Source organism: Notamacropus eugenii, chromosome 4, assembly GCF_028372415.1.
Source record: "Notamacropus eugenii isolate mMacEug1 chromosome 4, mMacEug1.pri_v2, whole genome shotgun sequence".
In the NCBI taxonomy this organism is placed as follows: domain Eukaryota; kingdom Metazoa; phylum Chordata; class Mammalia; order Diprotodontia; family Macropodidae; genus Notamacropus; species Notamacropus eugenii.
Window position 1 is genome coordinate 130,544,260 of NC_092875.1, and position 18,198 is coordinate 130,562,457.

An 18,198-nucleotide genomic window follows, 5' to 3' on the forward strand; every position below is an offset into this window, starting at 1 on the left:
GTGGGGGAAGGGGGTGGCTTCCCTTTCGGATGTTCCACTACAGTGGAGCTCTTTCAAACTCGTAATAATTGTCTGCTCCCAAGCCGTCCTTTCCCCCTTGGCGGCCGCAGCGGATGCTGCCTTGGGCTCAGGAGGAGGAGTTGCAGGAGGCGGCAGCGGCGGCGGCGGCGGCGGTACTGTCTCTTTAAGGGAGCTCAGGCTGGGGTGGCGCTTTCCTCTGCGAAGGCTCCTTTGATATTAATAGTGTTGGTGTCTTGAAACTGACGTAATGCTCGAGGTCCTGACAAGCGATAACATTTCTGATAAAGAACTGATCTCACTGCAATCTAAAGCCTCCTCTTTTTTGGTGCTTGTTGTTGCTCCAGACCCTGGGTTTTCGCTTTTTTTTTTCTTCTTTAAAACAGAAAAGCAAAAAAAAAAACAAAACCCAAAAACCCACATCAGGCACATCCTAGATCTATTTCCTTTCTCTTTCTCTCTCTCTCTCTTTAAAAGAGGGGGGGGAGGGAAAAGAGAGGGGGGGAGGCAGGAAAAACCTTTTTTTTCTCCCCCCCTCCACACCACCACCCCCCCGCCCCCCCTGAATAATCCAAGATCAACTCTGCAAACAACAGAAGACGGTTCATGGCTCTAGCCACCGCTCCACCATCTTTCGGGCTGCTGAGGTTATTATTGCCGATTAATCAACAGGTAAGGAGGAGGGGAAAAAAGGCAAAGAGGGAGAGAGAGAGAGATCAGCAGGAGGAAAAAGAAAGGCATGGGGGTGATCAGCTTTTCTTTCTCGCTACGTAAGATAATATTGCGCACGCTGAGTGTGGCCATGCTAAAGTGTTCTCTGTGTGTGCGAAATGTGGGTGAGCTGAGAGAGGAGGATTGGGAATTAAAAGTGACTTTCTTTGCAAAACGGAGAGAGAGAGAGTAAAAAGCAAAGCAGAGAGGCTTCTCGGATTTCACATGCATTTTTTTATGCGTGTGTGTTTTCTTTCTTTTTCCCCCCTTTCTTTTCTTCTCACCCCCCCCCCCTCCCCGGTTTTGGTGGGTCAAAGGCATGTGAGCCCTGGAAATTGGCGACTTCAAACTGCAGTAGCCCCTGGAGTCAGGAGGGTCAAGTTCAGCTGCTGAGGAGGAGGAAAAACAAATCCCCATTTGCCAAAAAAGAAGTTTCAGGGCTGATGTCCCCCCCACCCCCTCCCTTTTCCCCCGTTCCCCTCTCCCCCTCGTCTCTTTCTTTCTGATTTTAATTCCCTACCATCGGGCAAAGTAGAAGAGCAGGAGGAGATTGCAACTGAGGAGCTGCTGCAGTCATAGCCCAGGCTGCTGCTGCTGGTGTTGTTACTGCCGCCGCCGCTGCTGCTGCTGCTGCTGCTGCTGCTGGAAGTTTTATGGGAATCATGACAAGCGGGGCAGAAACTAGAGACCATCATGAAGAGTAGTAAGTTGGGAGAAACTTTTTAGGGTTGGGAAGGAATGAAAGGAGAGAGGCGAAGCGAATGGGGTCCTTTTCCTGGTCCTCTGAATGGCAAGGAGGACCTGATTCTGGGTGGCTTTGAGAAAACTATCAGACCCAGGCATAAAACTTTTTTTCCCTCTCTCTTTAGAGGCAGAGTTTCAGTGTCCCCATATTCTGGTGTCTGTGTCGGGAGTGGTTTCTAGAGTCTTGGGCCAGTTTGCTTTTGCGATTTTCATTTTGTATGACAGGGCTTTAAGAAAGAGACGGTTCTTTAAATGAATGGGGGCTGTGAGAAAGAGGAAGACTTCCTATTTTAGTCCATGATGGGAAAGTGTGTTGGGGGTAGTGGTGACAGTGGGGCTAATTATTAAAAGCTACCACAGTAGTTTGAATTTAAGTGGCCCATGGAGGGCTATGCAAGCAGTCTCTCAGCCTTCTGAAGCTGGTGCTCCCTGGGCTTTGATGTTGGTCTTGGGAAAAGGATCTTTGAAGGGCCATGGCAGACACCACTGTGCCTCCAAATATCTCCACCATTCTAGGACCCCATGAGCAATTTGAGGATGGGACCTGGGGTGGTAGTTGTTTGAAGTTGTTTTGTGACTTGGAGAGCTTTTTTGTTAGTACCTGCCTGAGATGGTGGTGTTTGCCTGGGGAAGGCAGTAACTTTTATGGCTTCAGGACTTTAAAGCAATTTATGTTTTTCGGGATTGAGACCGGATCTTCGACTCAGTAAAATTAGGTTCTCCATTCTCCCCCTTCCTCGTTCCCACTCCCATACTTTCAGATTTCAGAGTATTGATCGTTAGAAAGTTATGGGCAAGAAAGCTTTAAAAGATGAAGGAAAATAAAATTCAAATAAGATTATTTCTTTTCTCTCCTATTCTACAATTTGATGCTGCTTTTGAAAAATTGGCAGTAAACTTTTAAATGAGGAAATGTGAAGTATAAAGTCAGGAAGAGTTAAGTTATGCAGAAGTTAAGTAGATTTGTTAAACTTTTCTAAATTTACCTGGAAGAGAGAGGGAGAGGTCAGAGAGTCAGAATAAGTACAAAGGGGCAATCCAGATAGGGCCTGCCTGGGACAAAAATCATCCAGTAATGATAACTAAAGCCCTGCACTTTACTTACTTTGACTAATAAAAAGAATAAGAAAGAAAGAACCTCTAACTAGTCCATCAGAAATCTCTAGCGATGAAGTGAAAAACCTATGGATTTTGATGGCATCAAATTACTTTCCTCTTGTTTTTAGGAAAAGTTGATCATTTGGAAAAGATTGCCAGAGTTAGAAATGCAAGGGGGCAAAGGAAAGTAATGGTGAAAGCCAGTGCTTGACGTGGACGAAATGAGAATGAAAGTTTCTGAACTGCATTCACTGTTTTTGAAGTTCTTACATGATGTGCATTCAACTAGAAAGCTGTCTCAGATATTCCACCACATTAATGTAAAAAAGCAAACAAACTCCAAAACGGCGAGAATTTTTTTTAATAGTATGCCAGGGCTGTGAATAAATACAGGGCTTGTATGAGAAAATGAAGTATTTCCTGTAAGTTGTCATGCTGACAACGCTGTCTGGAAATAATACTAGCACTTTAAAGATTTTATTTTATTTTTTTTTTATTTTACGTGAGTTTATTAATGACTTGATTTATCCAGCAAGTCAAAGCTATTCTCCTTTGAGTTTATCTCCTCCTCCTCTGCCTTCTCCTCCTCCTCCTCTTCCTCTTCCTCTTCTTCTTCTTCTTCTTTCTCTTCTTCTTCTTCTTCTTCTTCTTCTTCTTCTTCTTCTTCTTCTTCTTCTTCTTCCTCTTCTTCAGTGCTCTTCATGGAAAGATCTGTGGAGCTAATAACCTAGAGAGCCATCAGGTTGCTGAAGTTATAGGATTATTTCTTCATATTGTTAACATACGAACAAAACTAGGAGGAAAAATACATACATTGTCAAGATTTTGACTTATCTCTTTATATAATAGACATTCTGAAAAATCAGACTAATAGCTTAATAGAAACTAGTGCCTCATATCTAAAAATTCCAGCTTGTATAATATACACAGATGAGTATGTTGTTCATTTACATGTAAATGTAACATATCTATGTGTACATCATAAATATGATTGAACTCATTCAAGGCTAATGGGTATAGACAGCACAGTAAGTTCCTCCTCTCTTTCCTCCCATCCCCGATTTATATTTTGCAACTATTTCTTTACTTTTGGATTCTTATGTTTGGGTACTTCCTAAAGTTTTGCCTACCACCTAAAACTTTATTTTAAAATATAATCTTAAAGCAAAGTGTCATAAGCAGTTGTGAAGCCTTAGAGTCTTTTACAGCTGAAAATGTCTAAGATGATTTGGATTGAATGAGACTTTATTTTTTTATCAATTCGAGATTTTCCTGTGTACTTGTATAAAAAACAACAGGTCAAATTCCAGATGAATCTATGAATCTTCACTGAATAATATAACTCCTTGCTATATTTTAGTTTATGTCATATACATGACTTGAGTTTTCTTAGTATATTAATATGTCCATATTATATATGTTGACTTTATAAAGACATCATGATCATCCTTAGGGGAAGGGAATGAATGTATCTGTGGCAAAAGATGCTTTTTAAAATCATTTTAAAATCCTATTTCATTTTTTTATATATGCAAAGGTATAATTCAAAATTTGCAGTTAATGAGCTGCAGATTTCCATTAAGCCACCCCAACCATGTATTGTTTTAATAAATTCTTGTCTCATCATCTTTGTCTTTATCCAAGTAAATAGACATTGCTGAAAGGTTAGGTGTGTGATTTTTTTTTTAAGCAATAGAGACGTTACTGAAGCTCAATTTTAATTCCTATTTTGAAATTGATATTAATGACAGATTGTAAAACTCTTGAGGTTTAGAAGAATCATTTTGATTTAAAGGTAGTCACTTTTTAATAATTACATTCGTGATGATACAATAAAGCTTCTGTGTGTAACAACAAGAAATAGAAAAACTTTATGAAAGTTATGAGCAAGTTGCTAAAGTATAGGCTTAAGGGGAAGGAGGAAAAAATGTGCATATTAGGGATAAGTGATGAACTTGAAATGTAATCACTGACTCATAACTAAAATATATTCTGATCAAGATATTCTTCTAGTGTGTAAAATGAAGCCATTCATTGACTGACAACTTTCCAGTTGTTATTTTCTTTTGCCTAATTTAGTTTCCGTAGGACAGCTAGTGTGGTAGTCTGGATCGTTTTTGGCAGGCATAGGAAACTATAAACTCAGAAATTTCTATCTCAAATATTGCACCTCACAAGTCAGAATCAAGTTGATAAAAGCAAGCAAGTATTCACAGAAAGTTTTATAGGCTTTTCTTCTGTTGGTAGAACTTCGTTTAACTGTCAGGCAAGACTACCTCCCCCGCTTCTTCTGTATTAAAAAATGCTAATAATATTGATAATATAGTCTAAATTTTATTTTCCGTTCATTCTCCTTATAAGCAATGATCTATTAATCTTTGGAGAAATTAATGACAGCATATCTAGACCTGGGCTCAGTATTTTGTACATACGTAAGATAAATAAAGTTGTTCTTTGCAATTGTCTTAAAGAAAGAGATTAATTCTTCTTTTAATAGTATCATAGTAGTTTGTGGAATGATAATATCCCTCATAGGATGTTATGAAAGGTTTATCTTAGCTTTGAAAATAGGAATAGAATTTTTTTTCTCACTAAGCACACTTACAGTTCAGATACATATAGAAAGAATTTAAAACTTCTAAAAGTACTATTTGCACCTAAAAAAGAGGCCAGAGTTGACATCACCACCCGCATGCTTGAAAGCTTTAAACTAATTTGAACTATTAAATGTTCAACAATTCAGTGGGGGGAATTTTTCAAAATTACATATCGTAGAAGGATATATGTAAGTGAGATCAATAAATAGTTTATTTCTTAGTGTAGAATGTAAATATGCCATTGCTGGAAATATGTTCATATTGTTACTTTAGTAACGATTTAGTAATGTGTCCATCCCTCGAACAGTCACCCAGCTGAATTTGAGATTTCAGGTGAAGTAAGTTCCTCTTGGCTTACTATATTGTATCACTAAAAGCATGATCTAGTGTAAATTAAGCAGGGTTATATGTGCTAATGGTGAGTCCAGAGCTGATTTTGTAGAAATAGCTAGAGAAAGTGAGTTCATGTGCATTGGCAAGAGTTAGGTAAAGAAATCGGCGTGATACCTGCAAATAGTTCCATAGTAAATCCTTTTATTTCTGTCCAGTTTTCATTTTCTAAAGTACAACCCCAAATATCAAAACTCGTTTGAACTTATCCATGAATTGGATAAGCTTTGAAAGCATCATTAGAATTCATTGTCTGTTGCACAAGTTGTCATCAAGATATAAATGATCTTTTTCTTTAAAAAAAAATCGACAAACTAATCTAACACAAATATCTTTCCTCAATGCTTTTAATAAAAACTTTTAATTTTTGAAATGTTTCTAACTCTTTAAAAACCTGCAGTAAATGCTTTACAAGTGGCTAGACACCTTCCCTGGTGGTTTAGTTTATACAAGCAGGAAACTTTCTCTCCTACTCTTTCTTTCTCTCTTTCTTGTTTTCTTTAAACCAACTGACGTAATGCCAAACTTTGCTTTAAAAGAACAGACAGAAGTAATTGGTAGCTTTTAACTTTTAATAATGTTCTGGATTGGTTTTAGTGGCCAAAATACCATTTTTTTTAATTCAAGTAAAAACGGGCTTGTGGCCTGAGGAAGAAAGGCTCTGTTGATGCAGTTATTTTTATTCTTGTTTTTCAATCTGTTATTAAAAATCTTTCCTGCTGAGCTCTGCTGGATTTCTCCAATTGCTCTTTGTGATGGCTGGTGCATTTCAGGTTACAGTAACTTAACAGTTTAGGGATTTGGTTTTTTAGTGGCTATTGGAGTTTCATTCTCTTCTTTTCATTCGGAGAAGTCATTTGTTTTGTTTTATTCCAGATAAATAAATTAATGTTAACTCTATTGACAAGTCATTGAGTATATTTCTATAAAGGAATGGTCCACCTGTTAGTGAGTCTAACTGTGATGTTAATGATTTTTAAGTGCAGAAGAAGTAAAGCATGCGGCATTTCTTGTGGCGTATTTTTTTTTTTAACCTTGGAAGCATTAACAAATAAGACATGGACATTTTTATTGGTGGTACTTTTCCCCTTGTTTTTACATCACAGATGATGTATTTGTACTAATTTATTCCCTGGACTTTTTAAAATCCTAATTTTATTTATTGCCTTTTCATCTCCTGTTGGCCTTCCTCAGACAAGTAGAACTTTCTCCAGCTAAGTAGGAATATGACAAGAAACACCTAGGTGATGTTGATTGACGTCAGGACAGCTTCAGAAGTTGGCAAGTTAAAAAGACTTTCATAGGCCAAATCAACTTGGGCCAGTTTTTCCTTCTTTAAGTGGAGATACTCCACCCAAGACAGAGGCGCCCCACCCCATGTGATGGGTAACAAAATTCAGTAGCAAAATTTTTCATGTTATCCTGCTTTGGGATTTAAGTCCCTGTACTAATTTGTACCATGTCTAATTTTAACCCCAAATTTAATCTCATAAAATTCTTTTCGGTTTGTTTCCATAAGCGCATTTGAGATATCCTATAACCTGAAAATTGGCTGATATGCAGAATTAAAGAAAAATGTATTTAGGGTATTTTTTAACAATAATAATAATTGCTATTATTGTTAAAGGAACTTAATATGCACAGGATATCTTACTTGGTGCATGCAGAAAAGCCTGCAGAGTCTGGATTTATATTATGTGGTTCTTATCTTGTTCCCTTCCTATCCACAAACTTTAGAAATGGTCAAATCTGGAGAGCTGAACATTTGATAACCGCAACTTTACTAAGAAAGCCATGGGGGAGGGGGTGCCAACTTAAATCCTTCAGCTTTTTATAGTTTACACGAGTAGTGCAAAATACTAATGGTTTGTTTTAGTAAGGCTGGGTTTATTTATTTATTTTATCTTTGAGTTTGCAAACATTGGTTTTAAGCACTAAGTTTGCCCAACATTTATTTTAATTTAATGAATGTTGGTTTCTTATTTTGAAAAATCAGGGTAAAAACCAATAATGATTTGAGGAAAAGGAGGGAGAGAAAAAGAGAGGGAGAGAGAGAACTCTAGATTTAATACCAGCTGTTTACTAATATGGCAAGGAGGGGGGTGGGGGGGTCAGGAAAATGACACAAAAATTCATCAGTTGTGCCCAAAAGATCTTCTCCCCTTAAGATTATTTAAACAATATGCTTCAGTTTTGCCTGAAACTATTCTGTATCTCCTCTACTCCAAGAATCTACCAGTATCTCAGTTCCTGAGAGATTAAGGAAGACAGTTTCTGTTATGTAATGAACAGCAGTATTGTTTGAACAAAGGTAACATATTTTGATTTGTGTACTTTTTTTTTTGGCAGTTGGCAGTAGCATACTTCTAAAGTAAGGGGTGATCTAACAAAGTAAACATCTAAATATGCCTGAAATAACCATGATATTTGAAATACGTTTAAATCGTTGGTGATGTATATATAAATAATTACGTGCTTGTTTATTTTGTATATTATATATGATACATATATATCCTCTCTGTAAGTGAAGATAGTATAGCTGAAGTATAAGGTCAACAAGCCTTAAAAATTCTTTACCTGAATATTTGCAGTAATCAAATGTGAATGCTTTTAAGGGTGTTCATGACCTATTTCATAAAGTTTGCAGGTTTGAAATATGTATAGCGTATAAAATGATAAATTCATCATTTGACTAATGATATTTCATTTGATCTCTAAACTTATTGAAATGATAAGAATCTCAATTATATCAGGATCCCATAAATGTTGCTTCTTAAAAAAATAACTTTTGTTGAAGGAAACAGTTAATTTACTATTTAAGCTGCATTTACACCATACATACATATATACGTATATACCTACGTATTTATATCTATCTATATCTGTCTGTCTATCTATCCATCTAGATATCTATCTGTCTGTTTATCTATCTGTGTGTGCATAGATAGATAGCATAGCATGGTACATCTCTTATGTCTTATAAATGTTATAATTTATAATTCTGTCTTCCAGAAATGTTGTAGATATAATATGAAACCTATAAAGACTACTCTACTCTGACTCAAGTAGTTTTCCCTAGGGTGATGGATTCTCTGCGTCACCAAAATGTGATGTTATTTGCCAAGCTTGTAATACTGGTTTTGAGGCTTGCTGTATGTCACATTTCATAAAGCAACATAATACAACAACTTGGTATCTAGGTAATTGATGTGATAGGAATAGTCTATGGAAAATACTTCTAATGATTTAACATGTTAGCTTTTAGCTTCTAAGTTCAATTGCTGATATTTTTTTGAAAATTAAAAACCAGAAATATTTCATTTAAAGTTTTGGAGGTAAAAATGGGCAATTGGTTACAGATATATCAAAAATTCTTCTGATTTTTCTTTGACTTTTTGCATTCAATAAATGCCTTTCATCGTTAACTTTAATGTATAGTTAAGACAATTTATTGGGAAATAAGAAATATGGTATTGTAAGAAACATCAGATAGATTTCTGTCATTGAAACTATATTTTGCTGAACTTCACAAGTGGTCATTTTTATTCCTTTGAGCATTATAATACTCAAGCATACATCCTATATGTAACAGCAGTAAACCACATGAAGACTGATATTGTATGTTTAAGTATCACTGCATATTTGCTTATCTGAGGGAGACATGAAGTGTTTCTCAAAGTCTACCAAAACACATGCCACACACACACACACGCACACATACGCACACACGCACGTGCACACATACAGTATTTTTACATGTAGAATTTGGACATAAGGCCATTACTTCCCAAATCAACATTTAAACTATGGTGCAATTATACAGTGAGCATCCCGGTAATTTTGTTTGAGTCATTTTTAGTATCCTCTTAGAACAATATGCTTTAAATTTAAAATTCACTGCATCTAGAGAGAGTATTCATACATAACTAAGACAATAATATATATTAGTCTCTCTCTCTCTCTCTCTCTATATATATATACATATATATATATTATGTGATAGACTTCAGCTGCAGAAAAGCGAGGTAGTACTAATGATCTAGTTTCTGCATTATTCACTCTTCTGAATTATGTGCTATCTTTGTACATCCTGACTTTAAACATGTGTACTCATCTAAGATGCATGTATGAACCTGAACATTCACAAAATGCTTATCTCACAAAATATAAAGGTACTTACATACACACAGATGTTGTTTTATGTTATATCACACAATAACATGTATGGATTCCATACAGTGAAGATTTACTACATCAAAATTGTGAAATGTAGCTTATATGTATTAAGATTTTGGTTCATAAACAGATAAGTGAAACAAAAATATTAGGACAGATTAACAGCCAATTTTTTTGTGATTCCTTTGAGATTGCAACATGTACACATCAGTAATAACTCTTAGCAAGTCAAAGAGAAATACAGGGAGTAGTTAATTTTCTCTTCATGCCCTTTAGTTTCTTCTGAGCACATTCATTTTCAAGAAGAAAGGAAAACTGAAGAGATTTCTATTTTATATTTAAGTGTAAATATTTTTTGTAAAATAATTTACTCAATTTTTACTTATAAAAATAATATCAGCTAACCAGTGGAAGCTAAAAAAAATAACCTCTTATATTTAGGGTCAGTATTAACTAAGAACGGAATTATGCCGTTAATTTTCATGTTATTTTAGATTAATTCTTATTCACAGTTTTACTCCTAATTTAGTCTTTTCAAAATATCTTTAAACTAGGATACAAAGCTCTTAAGTTATTTAGTGGGGAAAAAGTGACAATGAAAGTATTCTGTTATATGGATTTTTAAGTAAGTTTACAGTTCAGTTTTGCAAGCTTAAGATAGATTTTGGAAAGTATTCATCACTATATCTCAGATCAAAAGTGTTTGAAATATTACATATAATCTGAAAAAATTGTTATTTTGTAGTAATTCTCTTTTAGAATAAATTTGTGCCACTTTTTGTGTATGTATAATGGTGTTATGTATTCTTGTATGAGATTCACTATAATATATTACTATCTAAACTGCATTGAAATGGAGCGGTACTTAGAAAAAACCTTTTATGGTAGCTTCTGCTTTTGATTAACACTACACTTCTAAAATGATTTCAGTTCTTGAAAGTAATGTTAGGCTGTTTCTATAAGCTTTTTAAAATGCTTGTTTTTTAAATTTAGTGATATTACAATAACTTTTGGACAGGAAGGAGTTAAATCCATTGGACTTTTAGTTGCTGACGGAAACATGTTGGAAAGTGTGTAAATATTTATATATAACTGTGGATACACATATAATCACATGATTTCAAGGATTAATTGTATCAAATATATTTGTGTTTGTATCAATTCTTCATTTGTGAACAAGTCCTTGTGTATGTGCTTATATGTATCCTTATATGTGCTTATACCTGCCTAGTTTATATAAAGTATTTTAATAAAGCTCTTCATTTGAGTCACATGTAAGAAATTGAAAGGTGTGAGTAAAAGTGACTCAAGCCAAGTGGTTTTCTTCTTTTTGGCTTTTCCCATTTTGAATTCTCTCTCAAAAAGATATACATCTGAACAGAAGGGGGACTAGGATACTGTAAAATCCATTATAACATAAAGATTGTTGCAGCATATGGCTGCATTTATTTATATATTTTTGAGATAGAAAACTATAACTTCTTTTGTCAGATTAAAACTTACCGGAATAAAATGCTCAGCAGAATCCCTCACACCAGTCAGCTCCAGCTTTGCGTAACATCATATGGTGTAACCAACATATAATTTCACATATAGGTGTATTCCAGTAAGGAACAGAAATGAAGAGAGCTTGTTTAAAGTTCAAGGTAAAGCAGAGTTAGATTTTTCCCTTTGGAAAATCCACTAACCTATAATAGAAAGTGTGATGCGCAAGCAGAGATTTGGGGCAGAATAATTCCATTTATTATGGGATACTAGAGTAAAACTACACTGAGACCTAGTGTGGTTCCTGTGGATTACTCTGCAATGTTTATTACCATTTTCCTGTGTTTTCCCTAGTTAGGATCTAATCCTTCAGAGTCTGGAGCAGTACGGAGTTTAAGAATTTCCTCATTGAGAACAAGAACTTGCCAGCTGCAAGATTTCCCTACCTTTCTTACTATTATTTATATTTTTTGGAAGATGGATAGTATAAGAAGGAGAAGGAGGACACATATTGTAAAATAATAATTTACAGTTTATTGTTTGCTGTCAAGGAGACTACTGTCATTCCATTTCTGTGAAGAAACTCATAATGTGTTGAGTGGAATTAAATAAAGTTGTGGTGTAATTTTGAGAGAATTTTAAGATCTGGTTGTGACATATTCTTGGCAAAAGTTAATTTTCAGTTACTGTGTACTTCCACCAAACTGACTTCCAATTTTAAGAGGTGCATTTGAACGTGGATGGTATTTAAAATGCTTGATGTTATCTTGTTTCAGTGCAGAGATTCTAAAATTCTTATAATTCATGAGTATATTGGATGTGGACCAGAAAGAAAGAGTAACGTAGTAGACAATATTAGTCTTGAAACACAGGGTATTTCTTATATTTTCTTCGGTTTTCAATTGTTGTTTTCTTATATTAATGGCAAATCAGAGTCTCCTTAGTAACATTGATTTCATGAGTCCATATTTGTGGTTTGATCCTCTTGCTTTCCCTCATGCTGAGAAACTTGAAAAATGACTTGTGAGTCAGATGTATATCAAGTTTTGAAGAACCACGTAAACTAGCACCTATTGAAGGAGAGATTCATTGGGGTTCTAGATCATAGCTTTTCTCACATTCTGTGATCCTGTGATTTATGAGGTAGATGACAAAAACAAATCCATAAAATAAATCCAAGTGAAATAACTTGGTAACAAAATAATTGTGTAGTAAATGTTTAGGAAAACAGTGACTTTTTCACAATGGAATGGCTTGAGATGTGGGTCCATAGAATAATATGGTTTATCATCACACAGGAAAACCTTTATGCTTAACCTAAATGCTTAAAGTTGTTCTTGGTGATGGAAAAAACCCTGAGTTAATCCCTCAAGTGTTAAGTAGCATTTGTTAACATGAGGGTTATTTGTTTATTTTCCTGACCAAAATACAGATTTTCATTATTCCCCTTTTCAATGTTGAAAATTTTGCATTAGCAACACTACTATCAGGCTTTTTGGTGTCATGATTATCCATGAAATATGTTTATTCAAGCTTAAAAAGGTATGGAGAGAGAGGACATTTAGAGTTCAGAGCTCCTTTCAATTCCTATATTCTAGAAAATCTTTCCATTTTATTTTATTTCAATAAAAGCCAAAATGATGGTCTATTTACTCTATATAAATCAGTGATTTCCTTCACTTTGCATATTTTCAGAAACCATTCTTTTAGCGTCAGAAAATGGGATCAGTGAGTTCAACCTAACTGTCTCATGTTGTATGCTATTATAACATTTTTCCTATTTGGAAGATATATTTTTTCCTGAAGAGAAAATTAAAGACAATATGTGGGAAAAATACCTTCCTTCTGTGTAACATTTTCATACTTTTGCTCACTAAAAAAAATTATCCCGAAAGAATATAGCTATTTTACTTATAATTTAATTATATATAATTTTGAGCTCATTAAAATACCAAGCTTTACCCTTTTTTTTTTTGCTTTAAACTTTCTAACAAGTATCATACTTAAAAGTCTGAGCAAGAAATATACATTTATAGCCAAATTTGAAAATATTTGGAGGCCATTCTGTACAATCAGTATAATAACAGAAACTCATAGCATACATTATAAATATGCAAAACTTACAATATAGAAATTATACTGAGATATTATAGACTTTAATTAGGAGAGTTGGAATTAGTTTTGTTGAAGTATCTGTGATTGACTTTCATGCCATTTCTTTTCACTTAATGCATACCTCTGAGTTGTTGGTGTAATCTTCTGTCTCTGCCAAGGATCTCATTCAAAAATGATGAGCTCTGTTCAGAACTGACATGATTTTTAAAATTAAGAAGATACTGTGAGCCATAATTAAATATATAGTATACAGTAAAGAAGTAACAATCCCATATGCTCACTCTAAAGGGCCATTAAGTATGTTTCTGCTGGAGAACAAATGTAGCAAATGCTATAGATATGGCCAGCATTATAGGCAGAAGGGTGCAATTGATCCTTTGAGATTAACCAAATCCCATGCTTTGCTTTTTGTATTCTTCCAGTAGTATTAAATAGATTTATGTAATTTTATGTTCATTTTATTTAAGAACGTGATAGCTGCGTGACTTGAGATACTTAGCCTTTCTGAGCCTCAACTTTAACACCAGTAAAATAAAAGTATTTGTTTTAAAAAAAATAGGGCTGTTGTGAAGATAAAATGAGATAGTATGTATGAAGAATTCTGTAAACTTTAGCATGACCTACAAATTGCTACATGATGCATTGTGACAGGTTGCTTTAATCAAAGATTATTACCTTGATGCAATTTTGAGTTAAACGAAGTTTGTGGAGTGGAGGTTTGAGAGCATCATTCTTTAAAAGCAAAATTAGCATGCTTTTTGAAAAATTACAATCCATAAAATACCTTTAACCTGTAGCATCTAGGTGAACCAGAATAATATTTTCCATTTTCATAACAAGACTTTAGCTTTTGACTAGAAATACAACATTTAACTGATCAATGTACCTTTTTGTCCAAATATGCTTAGGATAAAACTCACATTTCAAAAAGCAAATTTCTTTAAGGTTTTTAAAGTTTCTTCACCAATCTGTGTGTTCAGTAGATCATTTTACAGATGAGGAAACTGAGGCTTAACAATGTCGGATTTGGGGTTTGAGACCAATTTTTCAGTCTAATTTTTGTTTTGTTCCTATTATACCACACAGAATTCTTGTGTAGATAAAATGAGATAATACATATGAAGACTTTTGAAAATCTTGAAGTATTGTATACATAAACCTCCATGATTCATGGCTGTAGGTTATTTCATATCTAAGCCACCAGATAGTCATCTTGACTGAATTGGAGACAACAGAGTTTCATTTGAGTAAATATCTCTGTCCAGACTATTTGTTTGATTTAGTAAAAAAACAAAAAACAGCAACAAAAAAGCCTAATACTGTGACTATCTCCTTCTTTCTTAATGTTGTATAAGAGAAAGAGAATTTTGTAGTTTGGCAAGACCATCCAATCCAACCTGTGCCTGAACCAAAATTGTCTCTACTATATACCTGACAAATGGTTATCCAGCTTTTGCCAAAAGACCTCCTTTGGTAGAGAATGGTGGGAGCTGGTGTCTACTTCCAATGGACATACATTCTACTTTTGCATAACTTTTATTGTTAGGAGGGTTTTCCTTAAGTCAAAATTAAATTTCACTCTTTGTGACTTTTGTCCATTTTCCCTTGTTCTGCGTTGTGGCATCAAGCAGGATGATTCTAAATCATCTTCCATGTGAAAGCCCTTGAAGACAGTTAACATATACTCCTCAATTCTTTATTTCTCCAATCTACACATCCCTACTTCCTACAGTAGGTCTCTTATATGATGTGTTCTTAAGGATTTTTGCTATCCTTTCTAGTTTATCAAGGTCCTTCTTAAAATGCGGTACATGGAATTGGACATGATAATCTAGATGTGGTCTGAAAAAAGCAGATTAGAGGGGGACTGTTACTTCCTCAGTGCTGAGCATGACACTTCTTAATGTAGCTTAAAATCCCAGTGGAGGTAGTTAGGGTATACAGTGGATGGAGCACCAGACCTGAGGTCAGGAAGACTCATCTTCCTGAGTTCAAATCTGCCTTTGAACACTTACTAGCTGTGTGACCCTGCGCAAGTCATTTCATCCTATTTGCCTTAGTTATTCATCTGTAAAATGAACTGGTGGAGGAAATGGCAGACCACTTCAGTATCTTTGCCAAGAAATCCCCAAATGAGGTCATGAAAAGTCAGATATGACCGAAAAGACTGGACAACAACAAAATCACATTAACTTAATTAATCTAATAATATCTAATTAATAGATTAACCTTAATGTATTTTATGTTGAGTAGCTTCTTGGTTTGTATATGTCTACCAAAGTATGTCTATAACCACATTCCCTGTCTCTGTCTCTCTCCTTCTCTTCCTATATTTTTTCAGCATAATATTCAGAACTCCACTTAGGCTGAAAATAGGTTTTAAGCCCAATGTTTCACTAATTTAATATCATTTCCGTTGGTAAGCAGTATCTGCTCTATGAATACCCTGCTGTGAAGTTAACGAAATCATTTCCTTAGTCAGTGGCAAAATCTCTATTTGATAGTTTTACGTTCATCTTGTTTGGAAATATTTTTTTTCTTTGTGGTGACAATGGAAGAGGTTCATATGTGATCTAAGTTTTGAAGATTTGTCAAAGGAATTTACTTTCCATTCAAAATTTTGTGTTTTGTTCTGTTTTTCACCCTTTTCTCTCTGTTGCTGTCTTTCTTTTTAAACCAACTGCTGTCATTGAAAAGATTAAAATGGTCTGCATGTTGTAGGAGACTAAATCTTCTTTATTCAGAACCTTATTTTCATACTCAATGTGGTACCTCTAGGACCTTCCCAAGAAATGGAAATAGGGGAATTAGAACTGATTTGACCTGTTTGATCAGTTATCATTTACCTCATTCTAAGAGTCATAGGGGAGGAAAATAAAAAAAGAAGGCAGTAATAATTTTTAGAATCTGATTTCTGTGATAAAATGAATAGCTCACGCTTCTATAGAACTTAATTTTTTACCAAATAATTTCTTTGTACCCTTCCAATGAGGAAAAACTTGAGGAATTTGAGCTAGAAGAAATCCTATCAAATCCAACCACCTCATTTTAAAGATGAAGAAACTGAGAAACAGAGGTTAATTGACTTCTTCTGAGTCACACAGTAAACATCTAAAGCAGGATTTGAACCCAAGTCTTTCCCTCTCTCTAAGTCTATTTCCGTATTCACTAAACTATACTACCTCTCCACATTGCTTGAACTATTTTCCTCTTATTTTCTAACAATTCTGTAATTTTTCCATATCTGGAATGTTAAAAAAAAATCTTAAACTCAGTGAAATTAGAGCTTATTTCTTCTTTGAAGGGATCAGATTTTTAAAAAAATTTGGTTGTGCAATCCATAGTCCCCCTCAGCATATTGAAAAATGATAAAAAATATCTCTGAGTTTGATACTGAGGAGCCACTAATTTAATTTTTAAGTTTAAAAATTATTCACAACATGTTACATATACTTCTTAATGATTCTACAAGTAAATTTAAATAATAAAAATGGATCTCATCCACTAAAATTTATTTTTATTATTAATGCTGCATTCTGACTCAAGTAAGAATAATTTTACAGTTTTTGATAAAATTACAAATAAGGACTTTAATATATGTTCAGTATGTTTACTTTTTATTTTAGAGCTGCCGCTGCAACTCTACAAAACGAATATTATCTAGTTCTCCTAATGACACATTTACCATAGCTAATTTTCTTTTATTATTTTGGTTTTTCAACATTAGTAATAAAAACCCAAGCTTTTTATAGTTCCCTCTACTCAGTGAAAAAGTAGTACTGTTATTATGGTCTTTTTTTTTTTTTTTACCCCTTCTTAGAGAAAAAAAGGCAAAAGCATGAATGGAGAACTTGAATTTCACATTCAAATGTTGATATAATTTCACAGTGTTGTAAAATCACTGAATGACAGGTGTATATTAGATCCCATTGGTCTTCTAAAGGTCATCCTTAAAAATGATTGTCTGAGGTGTGGGTAGCCGTGGGTATTCTGGGCCCTTCCAAGGACAACATGTAGTTCTTGTTTGGACTGGCCTTAAAACAATCCTCATCTCAGACCCTTTGAAAACATATAGAAATGTCCATTAGTCTCTTGAATAGGTTTTGTTGTGCTACCTCTTTTTCTTCTGGTTTGATTTGGATTAGAATCCTTTTGGATAGGTTTCCATCACTCCCAACCCCAGGCAGAGCATTTTTCCCCCCAGTATTTGGGATAATGATTTTTTTCCCTAAGATAATACATCAGGAAGATTTTTGAATAAATTTATATTCTCCGAAACAAAAAGAAGCATATATAAATTTAAAATCAGGGAAAACAATGACTTAATAATCTTTTGCTATTCTTATCAGTATGTGTTAGGGGTGATTGGAGGGGGAGACTTTCATTATTCTAGTAGGAAGATTAATCCTTTCATTTCAGATAGAATTCCATTAAAATATACTATCATTGTGGGTTCTTTGATTTTATATCCTATGGACGTGTACAAATAAAGATTGTGTGTGTGTGTGTGTGTGTGTGTGTGTGTGTGTGTAATGGAATCCTTGAACTGTCTGGTAAAGTCTATGGACCTTTTCTCAGAATAATTTTTTAAATAAATACAATAAAATACATAATATTACAAAGGAAACCAATTATATAGAAATAGTTATCATTTTAAAAGTGAGTTCATGGATACTATGTTAAGAACTTTTATGTTCAACAGAGGAAGGGTAAAAACTTGAACTATGATGACATGTACATAGTTTTGTTCTGCTTCTCCTATCATCTTTTTATCAATTTAGTCTACTTAGTTATATTTTCCTCTGACTCGGATGTCATTAAGTCTTCCTTTAATGACTCATCATGTCCAAGAGGTGAGCCTGTT

The 18,198-nt window shown here is 34.3% G+C and overlaps 1 protein-coding gene across 5 annotated transcripts in view; it reads left to right on the forward strand.

Moving 5' to 3' along the window:
• The first annotated feature begins 218 nt into the window (after positions 1-218).
• Positions 219-18,198, forward strand: part of TRPS1 (transcriptional repressor GATA binding 1) — a 296,959-nt gene continuing 278,979 nt past the window's right edge. For 2 of the 5 annotated variants that reach the window (XM_072603244.1, XM_072603248.1), the window contains exon 1: positions 220-690. Coding sequence is in view for 1 of the 5 variants with exons in the window: in XM_072603247.1 (XP_072459348.1) it covers positions 1,423-1,432 (10 nt within the window). In the remaining 4 variants the exon portion in view is untranslated. Of the gene's footprint in view, positions 691-1,046; positions 1,433-18,198 lie in introns of those variants that run through there. The other 3 variants (XM_072603245.1, XM_072603247.1, XM_072603246.1) reach the window with 2 other exon arrangements.